General features: G+C 38.1%; 2 protein-coding genes across 5 annotated transcripts in view; both read left to right on the top strand.

The window, feature by feature from the left end:
• Nucleotides 1-15531, top strand: part of RBMS3 (RNA binding motif single stranded interacting protein 3) — a 1161208-nt gene that overhangs the window by 368901 nt on the left and 776776 nt on the right. The gene's annotated exons all lie outside the window — the stretch shown is intronic.
• LOC135275847 (small ribosomal subunit protein eS17-like) lies at nt 6326-6759 on the top strand. Its single transcript, XM_064378503.1, has one exon. The coding sequence runs from the start codon at nt 6326-6328 to the stop codon at nt 6731-6733; it is 408 nt and encodes a 135-aa protein (XP_064234573.1). The 3' UTR covers nt 6734-6759.

The following is a 15531-nucleotide window of genomic DNA, read 5'->3' as shown; positions in this document are numbered from 1 at the left end:
ATTTGCTTGCTTCTGTTGCCAAACAAATTGTCACAAACTTAGCATCTTAAAAGAACCCAGATTTATCATCATACAGTTATGTAGGTAAAAAATCTGGTAACATTTTCACCAGGCTACACTCAAAGTATAGGCAACACTATGTTTCTTTCAGTGGTTCCATTTCCTGCACATTTGAGTTGTTGGCAGAATTCGGTTCCTTGCAGTTATAGGACTAAAGTCCCTATTTTCTTGTTATCCATCAACTGGGAATTGTTCTAGCTTCTAGAGGCCTCCACATTCTTTAGCTCATGCCTCCTTTCCTCTTCTCAAATTACATTTTATCGACTCTTCTTCCTTCCTCTTCTACTTTTAAGGATTTATGTAATTAGATTGGGCCTGCCTGGATAATCTAGTATAATTTTCCCATCTCAAGGTCCTTAACCTTAATAATGTCGGCAAAATTCCCTTTGTCATATAATCTAACATATTCACAGATTCCTAGAAGTAGGATCTAAACATGTTTTTTTTTTTGGGAGGGGGCATTATTTTTGTTTATCATAGCTTTCAGACATTGTGCTCTAATTGCATTCTTAGATGGATTTATTTAGTCAACATTTCATAAATCCTTAGTTAACAACAAAGAATATAGAGATGAATAAACTATGACCATACTTCCTAGGTGCTTATCACTACAGAAACCAGACTGATGTTGACATATGCACACTGAACTTATTATAATGTCAATTTACCTGGCTACCTCCTTAAAAATAAAGGCAATGGCTTCAGTCACTGGATTCCCAATGTCAAGCTATGTGAAATATAATAACCATTCAGGAAGTAGTGCTGAATGCATTAATTCTCCAAGTGAGATGAGAGAATTCCACTGACCCCTTCATGTGATTTGTGACAGGGGTGTGGCTCACTTCGATGCCATGTTCAAATCCCTTGCAGGAAGGGCAGCATGCAGGTGAGCAGATGCTGGAGATGGGGCAAGCACTTCTGGGCTCTGGCTCTACCATAGCATCTAGGGGTTGTTACAATTAATGCTCTTTTAGCAGTTGCCATCTGCAGATGACTAAGTGATAACCAGCTCAGGGGAGAGTCAGGATGACAACCTTTTACGCCCTGCCCTCTTGGTAGCCAGGTTCTTCTCCAGCATCCAGGAAGAATCAGGTCATGGACATGAAGGGTGCAGAGATTTTATTGAGTGATGGAGGTGACTCTCAGTGGGATGGGAGCTGGAAAGGGGATGGAGTGGGAAGAGGATATTCTGCTGGAGTTTGACCATCCCCAGCTGAACTCCTCTCCGACTGTCCCCAGCTGAACTCTTCTTGATGTTCAGAAGCTTCTTCTCTTCTTGCCTTCTCTGCTGTGCTGCTCTGCTCTTCTGCCAGTGGAGTTTGGGGTTTTGATGGGTACAGGGTATGGAGGGGGTGGTGTGGTGGGCCAGGGTGGTTTTGGAACAAAGCAACATTTGAGCAGGAAAACAGGGATAACTGTTCTCATTTGGGGCCACGGTTTCCAGGGTTGAGGGTGTGGCCTTTGCCCGGGAACTGCCCTCTTCTACCCAGTATTTCTCTGACTCCTGTTTGTATCAAAAGTATTTTTAAAGCATCTATTTAATGCCAACATTGTTCTAGATATTTGGTAAACATTAGTGAATAAAATCAACAGAATATATACCTACCCTCCTGGAGCTCATATTCTACTGTAACATTTAATATCTTAAGGGGTACTTGCTGAATGATTACATGAGCACATGAATGAATGAGGCTAAGTAAATAAGTTGGTGACAGAATATCAGAGATTTTGAATGCCTCATTAAGGTGTTTAAATTCTATTTTATAGGCAGTGAGGAACTGGGGATTGTTCTTATGCAGAAGTAAATTGATGAGATTTATTTTTAGAAACAGTTGATAGAGTAGAGAATGGATTTAGAGGTGAAGAATGGCTTGCCAAAGGCTTGAACCATGACAGTGACAGTTGGAATAGAGAGGAGGAAATAGACCCAAGAGATATTTACAAGATTGATATCTGGAGATGAAAAAAGGCTAGGAAAACTGGTGTGGTAAATCAGAGGCTGAAAACAAAAGTCATGCATTTATAATCATTTATGTGTAGGTGATAGTTACTTCTATTTAAATTAGACACAAGCTTAATGAGAAACTTCTTTTCCTGCTAACATATTAAAAGATACACACACAGAGACACCTCGAATTAAAATATTCTGCCATTTTCTATCACACTACTAACATTACTATTAATGTACTGAGCATCTGTGCAACATGTAGTATACTTCAACATTCAAACAGGGAATTTAGACAATTATTCTGTTTGAACGCAATAGGCTTTATATGCAGAGCCATCAGAATGGAAAGCTTGACATGGGAAATTTAGCCACTGAAATGCAACCAAGAACACATCAGAGGTGACCTACATAAAGAAACTTAGTACGAATGATTCCTCCTTTGGGGAATCTACTTTTGTTCATTCTTGTTCAACTGGGGAGAGGGGAAAAATTCTGTCTATAAAAATGCTGAGAAAGAAACTAGGATGAAGAATTGTCTTAGACAGCCGTTTGTACTGCCTCTGTGAGAATTTCTTGTAGTTAGCTGTTAGAAATTATTCATTTCATCTGAATATGTTTTATTCTTAAATGGATTTTCAATGATAGTTCTATTGGGACTGTCTGATCACTGTCCTGCAAGTATGAAACCACTAATCAGGAAATGTTCCTGCAACAGAAAGGACTTGGAGGCATCCAGAAAGTCTGGTGGCATCTTTAAAATAGCAGCCTATCTCCTGACCCTTCTACTGACAGTATTTTTTTTTTCACATTTAACATGGAACAGTCATTGTATATCACAGCAAGGAAGGAAGCAACTACCCTTGCGTTTATATCTGATGAGATAAAGAGACACACACAGACTCAGAGATATCAGTAAAACCTCAACATATTAGTATAAGTAAGAACCAAAAATTCAGATGCATAAAATGTTTGTTTATATTATTGAGAGCCTAATGATACATTTGGGGTTAACTAGCTTAACCAACTGACTGGGAGTTTTAGGATTCAAGAGTCAGTCACCAACAGTGTTATAACGAAATTAACTTTATTGCAAAATGTAATGTTAGTAGGGTTTCAGTATTTTCCATATAAAGGTATACACACACACACACACACACACACACACACACACACACACACAGAGAGAGAGTTAAGAAATAAACATATGGAAAAGAAACCTAGCTTTTATTTTGAAAATTAGGAAGCTGTATCAGATAATTCCACATTTTCCCTAGGTCAGGTATACTCTATATGCAATACCTGGTGCAATGGGCTACCTGAAAGACAGTTCTGTTAACTTTCAATCATGAAGTCATGAAATCTTAAAGCTGGAAAGGGGATCATCCAATCTCCTCATCAAAAGAGTCATAGACTTTGGGAGGCTGAGGCGGGCAGATCATGAGGTCAAGAGATAAGACCATCTTGGCCACCATGGTGAAACCCCGTGTCTACTAAAAATACAAAATTTAGCTGGGCATGGTACACACACCTGTAGTCCAAGCTACTCGAGAGGCTGAGGCAGGAGAATTGCTTGAACCCAGGAGGTGGAAGTCGCAGTGAGCTGAGATTGCACCACTGCACTCCAGCCTGGTGACAGAGCAAGAGTCTGTCTAAACAAACAAACAAACAAACAAAAAAGACAAAGAAAACAGAGAGTCATAGAGAGTATTCAATAATTTTCTAAATTCATAGAGCTGGATAATTTCTGAGCTGAAATGAAACCCAGATATCTTGTCTAGAAGGATATCTATTCAGCATTCTTGTATTTATTCATTTTTCAACTGGTGCTATATGTTTGTGTTTTTTTTTTTAGTAGAGACGGGGTTATGTTTATAAGGAAATATGAAAAGTGGTACTTCAGTAAAGTCCAGAATGAAGGAGAATTCGGAGATAGCTCTGCTGTTCTCTCTGTCTTTGTCTTACAGCCTTTCTTTTTCTCTCTTCCCTCTACACCCTGCCGTTCTGACTATTATGCCATGAGCTGAGTTTTATTCAAATATTCTGCATATCTAAGTTTCCTTCTCCCGAATATCAAAACCCTTGGACTTTTGCTTATCATGTGAAGATATTATGAAAATTGGAGAGTCAGTGTTTTAAAGAATTGAAGATCCTTGAGAGAAAATTCTTGTGTTTTAAAATTAAATAGTTAATATTTTATGTTTCATCTATTACCTAATTATAATGCTTTGAGGAAGATAAACAGTATAAAAAGCAAAATCAAAAGACTGAAAAGCAGACAATTGCCTGAAATTGAAAGGTGAGGAAGCTTGAAGTGTGTCAATTTTTTTCTTTCCCTAAAGCTTCTTATTACATTAATCAAAAGGTTGTAATATTCCTGGCATGTTAGAAAGTAATAAAAACAAAAGAAAAACCCAACTGATTGCACTAAGAGAACATTTATGCATCTTGTTTTTTTATTCCAAGACTTCACCTTTCACTACTTGCTTAAAAAGTTTTTTAAAGACATAGTTCCTGAGAAAGTTGAGAATGATTGAAGAAATGACATTCCAAGACAAATGAAGGGAATTTTAAGGCCCACTATAATGAGCTGAAAAAAACTTTGTTGAATTATTTCTTGCTATGATTCCTTGATCAAAAAGTTAAGAGCTAAATAGATGACAAGCCACTTCAGGATAGGTGCCCTGTTTTATCTGATTTTGTTTCTTCTCAGGAATTTGATGTAGAATATTCAACAGCTACTGTTTTCCTAAACTGTTATTGGCCTATAGTTCAGCTGTAGTAATTGGAAAGAACATGTATCTACTGTTCCTGTGAATATTTCCCTTACCTTTAATTATATAGACCAATTTCCTGTAGACCCTATTCACCAGTAAATCAGTCAATGTCTTTGGATTTAAGTACATAGTACTAAGCTATTAAACAAGCTTAACAATACCAACCAGCCATCAAGAATTACTCCCATGAACTAAAAGTTATTGGAAAGAATTTTACAGATATGATTACCAAAATGTTTTTAGAAACTGAAACTTGAATTTCTTTTATAATTCTTTTTAACTTATATAACCGTGTTATATTTCAAATTTTCATTGATCATTTATTATGTTCCGGAAATTATTACAATTAAAAGGAAAGAGGAATAAATATCTACTTCTTTCCTCACCTTTCCTTAAAGGGTAAAACAAAAACAGTGTTTCTGTTTTCCAATTCACTTCTTAATTTATTCCCGTTCCCTTCCATGACAGTAATCTTGCAAACGTGTGATGACTTGTTACTGAAGAATGTGTTCTGTGGAGCTGCAGGAAATGGCTGGGAAGTACCTGGATCTTACAGTAATATACATATTGATTCACATATTAACTTTGAGACCTACTGAAACATACAGAAACTTTCTGAGTCTCCATTACACCACATGAAAAAAACAAAGGTTTTTCTGAGGATGAATGATAAAACAAGTACAAGAATACCAATCATATTTTCTGGCATAAATATTTACCTGCTACCTATGAGTTTCCTTTCTCAGAATTAGCTGGTGGCATTTATTTCGAGGAAATGGGTGACATTACACGTGGAAGAGTCCACTTTCTGTATTTAAATATCGAGCTGCATATCATTTTCTACTCATACTATGTTCCCACTCTTTTCCAAAGAGTTACTGGCAGTGGAAACTAGCCTGTTTAAGATGAGTGACACATCCGTTTTATTTTCACTATTCCTGCTACTAGTTTCCCTGTATTTCCAGAGGGCTCTCCATCTTGAATACAAAGTTCTTAAAGGCCATGGACATTTTTATGTACATTTTTATGGACATTTTATGAGTGGCTACTCTCATCTTTTAAACAGAAAATAGAGGTTTCTTTAATGAGTTGGTTTAAAATGGTAGCAGTTGGCAAGAGCTGTTAAGTGTTGTTTTTTGTTTTGTTTTGTTTTAAGCCAGATACCATATTTTAACCAAGTAAATAAAACTTAGTGTCACCTATAATCAGACCTGAATAATAGCATGTGTCTGCTGACGTGATGTATCAGAAGGAGCACAATAAAACCTGTGTAGTAATCCTGCCAAATGAAGCTTATCTTTAATCGCATGCTCAAAAAATTAGCCAAACTCCCATTTAGGAACAGCTTAACTGGCTTGAACTGTTCAAGAATGTCAAGATCATGAAATTGAAAAAAAAAAAACCAAAAAGACTGGATTATTTTAGACTAAGAGTGAAGAGATATGAAAACTAAATGATCCTTCACTAGAGGCTGGATTTTTTTAATGCTGTAAAAAGCCCAAAAGGAAACATTTTTGGGCTCTTTCACTAAGGACCCGCCAACATGGGCTGCGTTCGCACCAAAGCTGTGAAGAAGGCGGTCTGGGTCATCATAGAACAGGACTACACGCGCCTGGGCAACGACTTCCACACGAACAAGCGCGTGTGCGAGGAGATTGCCATTATCTCTAGCAAGAAGCTCCGCAACAAGATAGCAGGCTATGTCACGCATCTGATGAAGCGGATTCAGAGAGGCCCAGTAAGAGGTATCTCCATCAAGCTGCAGGAGGAGGAGAGAGAAAGGAGAGACAATAATGTTCCTGAGGTCTCAGCCCTGGATCAGGAGATCATTGAAGTAGATCCTGACACTAAGGAAATGCTGAAGCTTTTGGATTTTGGTAGTCTATCCAACCTGCAGGTCACTCAGCTTACAGTTGGGATGAATTTCAAAACGCCTCGGGGACCTGTTTGAATCAATGCTATATTATTTTCAATAAACCTGGGGAAAATAAAAAAGATTATTGGTGCAGGGCGGAGGGGGCGGAATTTAGGAAATTTGTATAGGGGCTGTATTATAGATAATGTTGTTACATTAATGTCAACATTTTGGGGAATGAAAATAATATAATATTTTACAGGAGAATACCCTTGTTCCAAGAGATATACTGTATCATCAAGTAGGGAAGTGTCATATCTAGGCCTGGTGCAGTGGCTCACTCCTGTAATCCAGCACTTTGGGAGGCCAAGGTGGGCAGATCACAAGGTCAAGAGATTGAGACCATCCTGGCTGATATGGTGAAACTCTATCTCTACTAAAAATCCAAAAAATTAGCTGGGCGTGGTGGCACCTGCCTGTAGTCCCAGCTACTCAGGAGGCTGAGGAGAGAGAATCACTTGAACCTGGGAGGAAGAGGTTCAAGAAGGTGACTACATCTCAAAAAAAATAAAAGTTTCAGCAAAAATACGTGTATGTATAGATAGATGCAATGAAAGTTAAAATTAATGAATCTAGGTAAAGGAAAATAGGGACATTTATAGTATACCCTTGCAACATTTTACACAGGTTGCAAGTTTTCAAAATAAATGTTAGCGAATGAAACAGGTATCATTTTTATTTTCACATATGAATACTTTTCAAGACAAGAAAGTTAATTCAAGTAAGACATGACAGAAGTATGGTTGAGAATGGTTTTGGTTTAAAGACCCACCTAGTTGCTCAACCAATAACCACAGCTGTCCTTCATTTTTTTTTTTTGATTTCTTACCCTGACCTTCTATTCATCAACAATGCTGTCTCCTCTCCCTTGAAAACACATCTGACATCTGATAAACTGCCTCCCTCTCCACAGCTGCCACCTGAGCCCAATCACCACCATCACAGTCACCTGGCAGCAGAGGTGACTCACCTCCTAACTTGCACCCCAGTTTTTTTAGATTCCTCTCACCCTAAAAGCAGTCCTAGCAGTTCTCTAAAACTTTAAGTTAAACTGTGTTCCCCATTCCTGCTAAAAACTCTCCAATGGCTTTTTATCTCACTTTAAAAAACACAATTCAAACCCCAACCTCTATGATCCGTCTTCTACCTTAATTTCTGACCTCTGCCTACTGTTCTGAGCTGTACCTTCCTCACTTCTCTATTGCTCAACTATTTTAAGTTTCTTCCAGGTCAAGTTTCTCTGTCTCTGCCTGAAATACTTTCCTCTTCCCATTACATGGCTGGTCCCTTCTTGTCCTTCACATCAGCTCAGTGAGGCATTCCCTGATGCTTGAATTTAAGTAGTGCTCACTTTTTCACCCTGAGATCACCTAGCTTTAAAATGTTCTGCATTACATTTATTACTATTATTTTGCATTTTTTATTATCTTCCTGAAACTTTTGAAGTTTTGTGAGAACAGAGTTATTGCTTGCCTTGTTCAATGCTCTGTCTCTAGCAATTAAAATGATACCTGTCACATAAAGGAACTCAATAAATATTCAATGAATTAAAGACAAATAAATAGTCTGTATATTACTGTGGAGTTGTATCAGGGACCAGCCAAGAATACAGAATCTATACCAATTATTTAAAGAAAAAACTATTGCAGGGAATTTGCTACCCAGGTGGTATTAAGAACCAAAAAACCAAACCGGGCACTGGGAAACCATTGAAAAATTATCAACAGCAGGAAGTAATCAGCACAGGGCTGACGGCAAATGGGAAAAGTTGTGCTGCTGGAGTCTTAGACCGGAGTCCACTGGTAGAAGCAAAAACTACAGAGAAGCTTCCTTCTAATGGAGAAGCTTCCAAAAGCAGAGAAGAAGGTGGAAATAACTGACATTTTCCATGTTCCTGCTTCTAGTCTTCAGTCAGCTGGAGCCTAGGCAGAAGCCCAGTGGTGTAACCAAGGCAGATGGCAGCAGACACAGAAACCTGGGAAACAGCCACACATTGAGTCATCCGCTAATGGAAGATGGATGGCAAGGAATGGACACAGGGAAAACTGACCAGCTATCTACAAGTCCAGGAACTTTTCATTGGATGAGAAAAATATAATCCATTCTGAAGCATTTCTTCTCTATCACTGAAGCTCTACTTATATTTAGGGGAATAGAAACACTTGAGGGTATCTAAAAGGTCTGGTAATAGAAGAACTGTAATATTTGTTGTGCTTTTTTCCCAGATGAACAATCGAAGCCATTATTTTAAATTTAGCGCTACTTTAGCTGAAACGGTATCTGGAGATTAAGAAAAGTTGTATTTATCATGTAACTAACTTATTTTTTATTCTGTGTTTCCCGACTTAGAAGATACCCTGTAGTGTTCTAGCCCATATCTTTCTAATTTTTAAGTGTGATCACCAGTAGAATTTGAAAATTACCAAATGGGGATTATGCTTATTCACATTTCATTTATTCCAACCTACTTGAGTACTGGAGTTTCTTTTTTTATAATTCGCAAAGACAAAGTCAGCAGCTGGAGGAAGCCATGCTGATCCCATCTATGCCACAACCTTTACACTGCTGGCTCAACTGTGAGATTGCAAAGGGATCGGTGAACTAGATGGCGGACCCCCAGCTCCTACTAGCCGTTTCTCATCTGCTCTCTTCTTCCCGCCCTTCATCTGCCTACCCGTCCTCTCTTTTTCTCTCTGCTCCTTTTAGACCACAAAGGAAATAGAGTGCTGTGTCACTTTATGATATGGTTTGGATATTTATCCTTTCCAAATCTCATATTGAAATGTGACCTCCGGTGTCTTGAGGTGGGCCCTGGTGGGAGTATTGGATCACGAGGGTGAATCCATTATGAATGGCTCAGCACGATTCCCTTGGCGATCAGTTAGTTCATCAGTTCACACAAGATCTGGTTGTTTAAGAGTCTAGGACATCCCCCTTCTCCCTCTCTTCCTCCTGTTTTTACCATGTAATGTGCTTACTCCTTCACTGTTCTCCATAATTGGAACCTTCCTGAGTCCTTCACCAGGAGATGTGGCACTATTCTTTGTGTACAGCCTACAGGACTGTGAGCCAATTAAACCTCCTTTCTTTACAAATTACTCAGTGTCAGGTATTTCTTTATAGTAATGCAAAAATAGACTAATAGACATCTTACCTACTCATGCCACTGTTTCAGAAGCCACCCCCATTCCACTTAAATATCATAGACGGCAGGAAAACAAAACAAAATGCAAGGCAGAAAATATCCTAGATAGCAGCTCCTGAGGGAAGGTACGCGTCCATAAAATAAAAATCAATGAGTTTATATTTTGGTAGCCTGTGATGTTATACAGAACAGACGGAGATTCTACTGAGGGTTCCAATCCCCTTAGCCCCGTTAAATAGGGGAGATGGACATTAGAAGAGACGCCTTTAAAAGGGGACATTAATGTACTTTTAAAAGTAATGACCTATAAATCACGGAAAGAATGTAGTACAACATAGTGAATGAAATATTTATATACATTCCATTGAAGCTTCGTGGATATTCTAGAGGGAGAAGTCCCAGAGAGATGGGTCTTCCCCTTTGTTCTGAATCTATTTTCCAATTGCTCTGACACAGCTGTTGGCTTCACAGTCATTCTGAAGTTTATTAGATCAGAAAGCAGAGGCATGCCTGCCCAGCATGACCAATGACAAACATAAAGTCTGTGGGTATTTCAGGCCTGGAATCTTATTTTGAAGTTGTTTTGGTGTGCGTGGGCCTTCGAAGCGGTTCTTTAAATTTCAGTGCTGCTGCATTTGTACACTGCGTCCCAAACAGTGCAACAAAATGTGCAGTGCATAGGCTTGCGTAAAATCTACCAATCACACTTGGAAATGGCTGTCAGATTTATGGAGCATGGCTGTAATTACATTAACACAAATGCTCAGTTGAAAGCAGTGACAAAACCTTAGTGCTTTTTGTTTGTTTTAATAAAACAAAACACTTGAGTTTAAAGAAATAAATTGTTACCTATGGAGAAATCTTTTGACTTGCTGTTGGAATGATTTAGTGTTTCTAAAACATGTGCTCTAGGTGAGCCTAAATGCAGATTCCTTTTTGTCTGAAGGTCAGAAATGTTTATAACAACTGCTAACGGTAATATGAGATATTATGCTAATGGCTTTTCAACCATTATTTCATTTAATCTTCAAAATTAAAAGGCAAGGAGGGAGTATGGGTTTAAGTCTCTGCTTACAGAATCCCTCCTCTCTACCAGTCAAGTCTATCCTTAACCCTATTCTTTTCTCAAGTGCCTCAAAGCTAAATAGATAGAAGGGCCTTTTAGTGAAGCCCTATCTTCCTTCAAAAGGAATTCTCCTAAGTGAATACTGGCCTCTGGGCCCCTGTGACTCTGAGCACAACCTGGGATGCCTTGAGTCCTCATTGGCGGGGAAGCTTGAGTGGCACTTTGCCAGCAACAGCAACACTTCCACTTGCCTTTCTCGTTTCATTGCCAACTTGGCTCCTTGAAAGCCTTATGTTGCCAAAGGTACCTAGTCTCTAAATATAGTCTCCAGCGCCAACATCATTTTAACTATGTCATCAGGAGTGGTCAGCTGAATTATTGAGTCGTACAGTTTTAAAGTTGGTAATGACCTTAAATTTCATGTGGTTCTGAACCCCTCCATCTTCAACTGAGGAGGCTGGCCTTCAGGGAGATAGGGGAATTTTACTAAACCATGTAAGTAGGGGGAGGGCAGTCTGGAATAAGAAACAACATATATTCACTCCCAGTTCTGAACTTTCCCTTATACTATATTGCCAAAACACACCATGAAATTTCCCCTGGCAATAGATGGAGTTTCTTCTTGATACTATATTTTACTATGTTAATACCATATTATGGAAATAAGAAATATATAATAAGTTTTAATTTCTTAATCTTTATAGAAAAGAACTGACTTTGCATTTATTATTTTAAATTTTATACTTGAAAATTCTTTATTATCTTCCTTCAAAGAGACAAACAGAAAATGAAATGATTGTCTTAGACTATCTTACAATAAAGATTAGCGTATAGAAAACCAAGACTGGTCATGAGGTTTTCTTTCTCTGCTCTTTCAAATGTTACATGTTTTGTAGGAATTTTGGCCAAGAATCTAAAGGCTAAATCTGCATGCCTGATTTTAAAAAACGGATATAATGGCAACAAAAACTGGAGAGAGGGCAGTGAGAGGACATCATATCCTCGATATTGACATTTCAAATGGAGATACTTTCTTCACAAGTATAGATTCCTAACCTTTAATGCATTCTGAGAATCTGACATGGATTTCTTTTATAGCTCTCAAAAAAACTCAATTTAGAACAACAAAAAAATTGCATTAGAAAACATACGATTCTTGGCCAAGCATAGTGGCTCACGCCTGTAATCCCAGCACTTTGGGAGGCCAAGTGGGTGGATCACCTGAGGTCAGGAGTTCAAAACCAGCCTGACCAACATGGTAAAAACCCATCTCTGCTAAACAAACAAACAAACAAAAGCCAATTTAAAACTACAAAAATTAGCCAGGTGTGGTATCCCATGCCTGTAGTCCTAGTTACTTGGGAGGCTGAGGCAGGAGACAGCAGTGAGCTGAGAAGGCACCACTGCATTCCAGCCTGGGCGATAGAGCTAGACTGTCTCAAAAAAGAAAAGAAAAGAAAAGAAAAATATACTATCTATTCTTTTTTTCTCTATGAATGCTCCGACAGACTACCTTACACATGTTTTATGGAATAAAATCCTGTTGACTGAGTATTATGGTATGTAAGAGCCCTTTTCATGTGCCAAGGGAAATAATAGGATGAGTATATAAATGGCTGAATGTATGTGGCTATCGTATTATTTCCATTTTTGAAAAACTGGCTATTAATATTTTCTACATTAAAAAGAAGGTTGTTTCAGACAAGTGATATGTTTAAAGCACTTTAAAAAATGCTGCTCTTACCATGTTTCAAAATAGTTAAAGTGGGTTTTGGGAAAAGCAATGAGTAGCTTCAAGGGACTGAATTCTAAAGAAGGAGGCTGAATACCAAATATCACACAAACTAAATTTAGCCTTCTGATGCCATTCTCTGGAGATTAAGTTTGGAGAACTGAATGGAGAGAGAGAGAGTGTGGAACATTTCCTCCAATTTGTAATATTGGATCAGGCCCATTTTAAACTGTGCTAATTTATTCTTCATTGAACCATGGAGATTAATTAATCCTTTGTTTTGCTGGATTAATGAGTAATCAATATGCCAAAAGGAGGGAAAGAGAATGATTTCTTCTCAAGGAACAAAGCATCCAGGTAGCCAAGTCATTTTATCTTGCATGTTTACAAAGCACACCACAACCCAGATAAAATGTGTGCCGTTCAAGGAGATTTGGAGTTTTTCCTAAGCTTAGGTATCATGACGGAGCTTCTCTGAGAGAGACAGATTGATGTGAGGGATTTTGGGGGAGAACTTGGAGCTCTCAGTGGCTTAAAATCTAAGTGAGATATATTGAAAATGTCACAGCACTTTAGGGACCTGTACTTGTGGTCTTCAGAATACTATGGGCCTTCTAGATTTTCCTGGGTTAGGAGCTAGCCTGCTAAGAATTTCCCAGAAACCCTGGTCTCCTTTTTGCCTATCTAGTCTAAGCAGATTTGTATGCAATTCAGGGGTGGGAAGACATGGGTTAAGATAGGTGGAGGGCATGTCTGGAAGGGATGCTCCGGTTACCTGTGAGAATCATCCTGATACTATTCAGTGTCTGCTGCCACCATATTAATTCCCCTAAGATAGTATCAGGCAGATTAACAACAGATACCAGGACATACCCTATGGAATTATCTTTGTTAGTTTTGTAGGAATTCATCTGTACTCAGAAGCTCTGGGACAATATTTTAAAATCCTACCCTAATTACAATTTGACAATCATCTTAATACTTATGTTTCTAACTTGAAGGGTAAAGATAGTAACTGTTAATATATTTGTTTTTAGTTTGAGGGAGGAGTTTATGTTACAAAACACAGAAAGTATCAAAGTGACATAAAGGAGTATCTGAAATTTTCTGACAGGTATAATGTATTTCCATAAAATTGTTAAGATATGTAATTGATTGGCATCTGAACTGGCAAGTGAACCTGAACATCAAACATGTAAGTTTATGAATATTCATAACATCTATCTCTTCAAATAAAATTGAGACTGCTCTTTTTGTTTGCCTTTTCTTTAGGCATTCTACTTTAGGAAGTCAAAATCCATCATGTAAGATTTTTAAAAATTATTTGTTTTTAAATGTAAGAGTCACTGTGTGTCCAGCCCTGTGGTGGCAACAGAGACTATCCCTGGCTAATAGCAATAATAGCAATATATTGAAATGATTTGTGGATTGGAAAATCAAAACACTCTCAAAGACAAGGTGAATTTGAGAGACCAAGGAACAGGTACCAGTGAAGACTCTGTTCAAGGCACCAGAGTGCTGATGAAGACATGACAATTATTGTTCATTTCGAGCTCATGTAAAACATACATCTTTCAGCAAATGAATCTGATCGGTTCACCTGAATCAGGGTCAGGTGCCTAATCCTTGTGTGGGTAGGAGACTATCTTTAATACAAACTCAGAATTATAGAAAGACAGTTTCTCAGGGGAAAATTAGCATGCAAACAAACAAAAAAGAAACACAGGGCAGGCAAAATACAAATGCCTATTATAGTAACTAAGCTAATCCCATCAGTTTTTCATATTTTGTCTTCAGAAGCATGAGAAATAGTCACTCCTACTAATCACATCACCTTGAGCAATGATAAAAGAATAAACTTAGATTAAATCTTAGTGTTGATTAAAGTACAATGCAGCCAGCACTTTAGAAATAAATATTAATTGATGGTGACAAGGTAGGAAAGTGGAAGCAAATTAATATTTGGAGAGAGCCACGTACTATGCAAATTGCTTCACAGGAGGCTGTCATTTAATATTCATGATGATTATAGGTGGAAGACATTCTTAAACTCATCTCACTGATAGGGAAACTGAGGATCAGAGCCATTAGGCAACTTTTTCAAGGTCACATGTTTAATGACATACCAATATAGTGATGCAGTACAAGTCTTGAATTACTGTCAATACAAATTTGAAGGAAAACACTTAATTGTCTTGCTGATGTAATGTTATAGTTATCATGGATAATTACTACATAACTCCTCTCTGTTGGACCATTATGTTATCTTGAGACCTAATCAAATGTAAGCATCTCTTTTCCTGCCAGTATCTTTACGATTGTGAATATTATCACTGAATGGTATATTCTCTTTTCCTGCTGAAAATCTCAGTCGTCAGTTTGTATTTACAACCAGCCATGCTGTTTTTAATCCATTTGTCTAAGGTCAGGTTTCCTAGAAGCAGAGGTTGATACAGGGATTCAGGTGTATGTGATTTATTAAAGAGTGCTTTTCCGGAAAAAAGTGAACAAAATACTTTAAAGGAAGCAAGGGAAAGGAAACAAGTTAAGCGAGGATGTGCTCTCAGGTAAAAACAAGGGGCCTGGTCCTGATCCAGAAGGCATTCTGAAGTATACCATCCTATAAGATATTTCTCCCTTGAAAAGGGGGAGCCAGGCAAGATACTGGATGAGGGTAATTATCCAGAGGAGGGCAACTGTGAGCCTTTTATAGGAGGGTATTCACAGGAATTGGCAGATGGGTATACCAGATCCATAAAATGAAGCCAGGCTAGTCATGAACAGAGTCTACTCTCATTTGACATTCAGGAGCTGAATCTTTGCTAGGCATATCTCCTCTGGTCAAACAGAGATTAGACCTTGCTTGCTTTTTCCTTTCAAGAAAAGTTTCT

Source organism: Aotus nancymaae, unplaced genomic scaffold (genome assembly GCF_030222135.1).
Source record: "Aotus nancymaae isolate 86718 unplaced genomic scaffold, 86718_ANA_hifiasm-v0.15.2.pri h1tg000019l, whole genome shotgun sequence".
In the NCBI taxonomy this organism is placed as follows: Eukaryota; Metazoa; Chordata; class Mammalia; order Primates; family Aotidae; genus Aotus; species Aotus nancymaae.
Note: the sequence above shows the minus strand (reverse complement) of the source record. Positions and strands in the feature narration are given on the sequence as shown.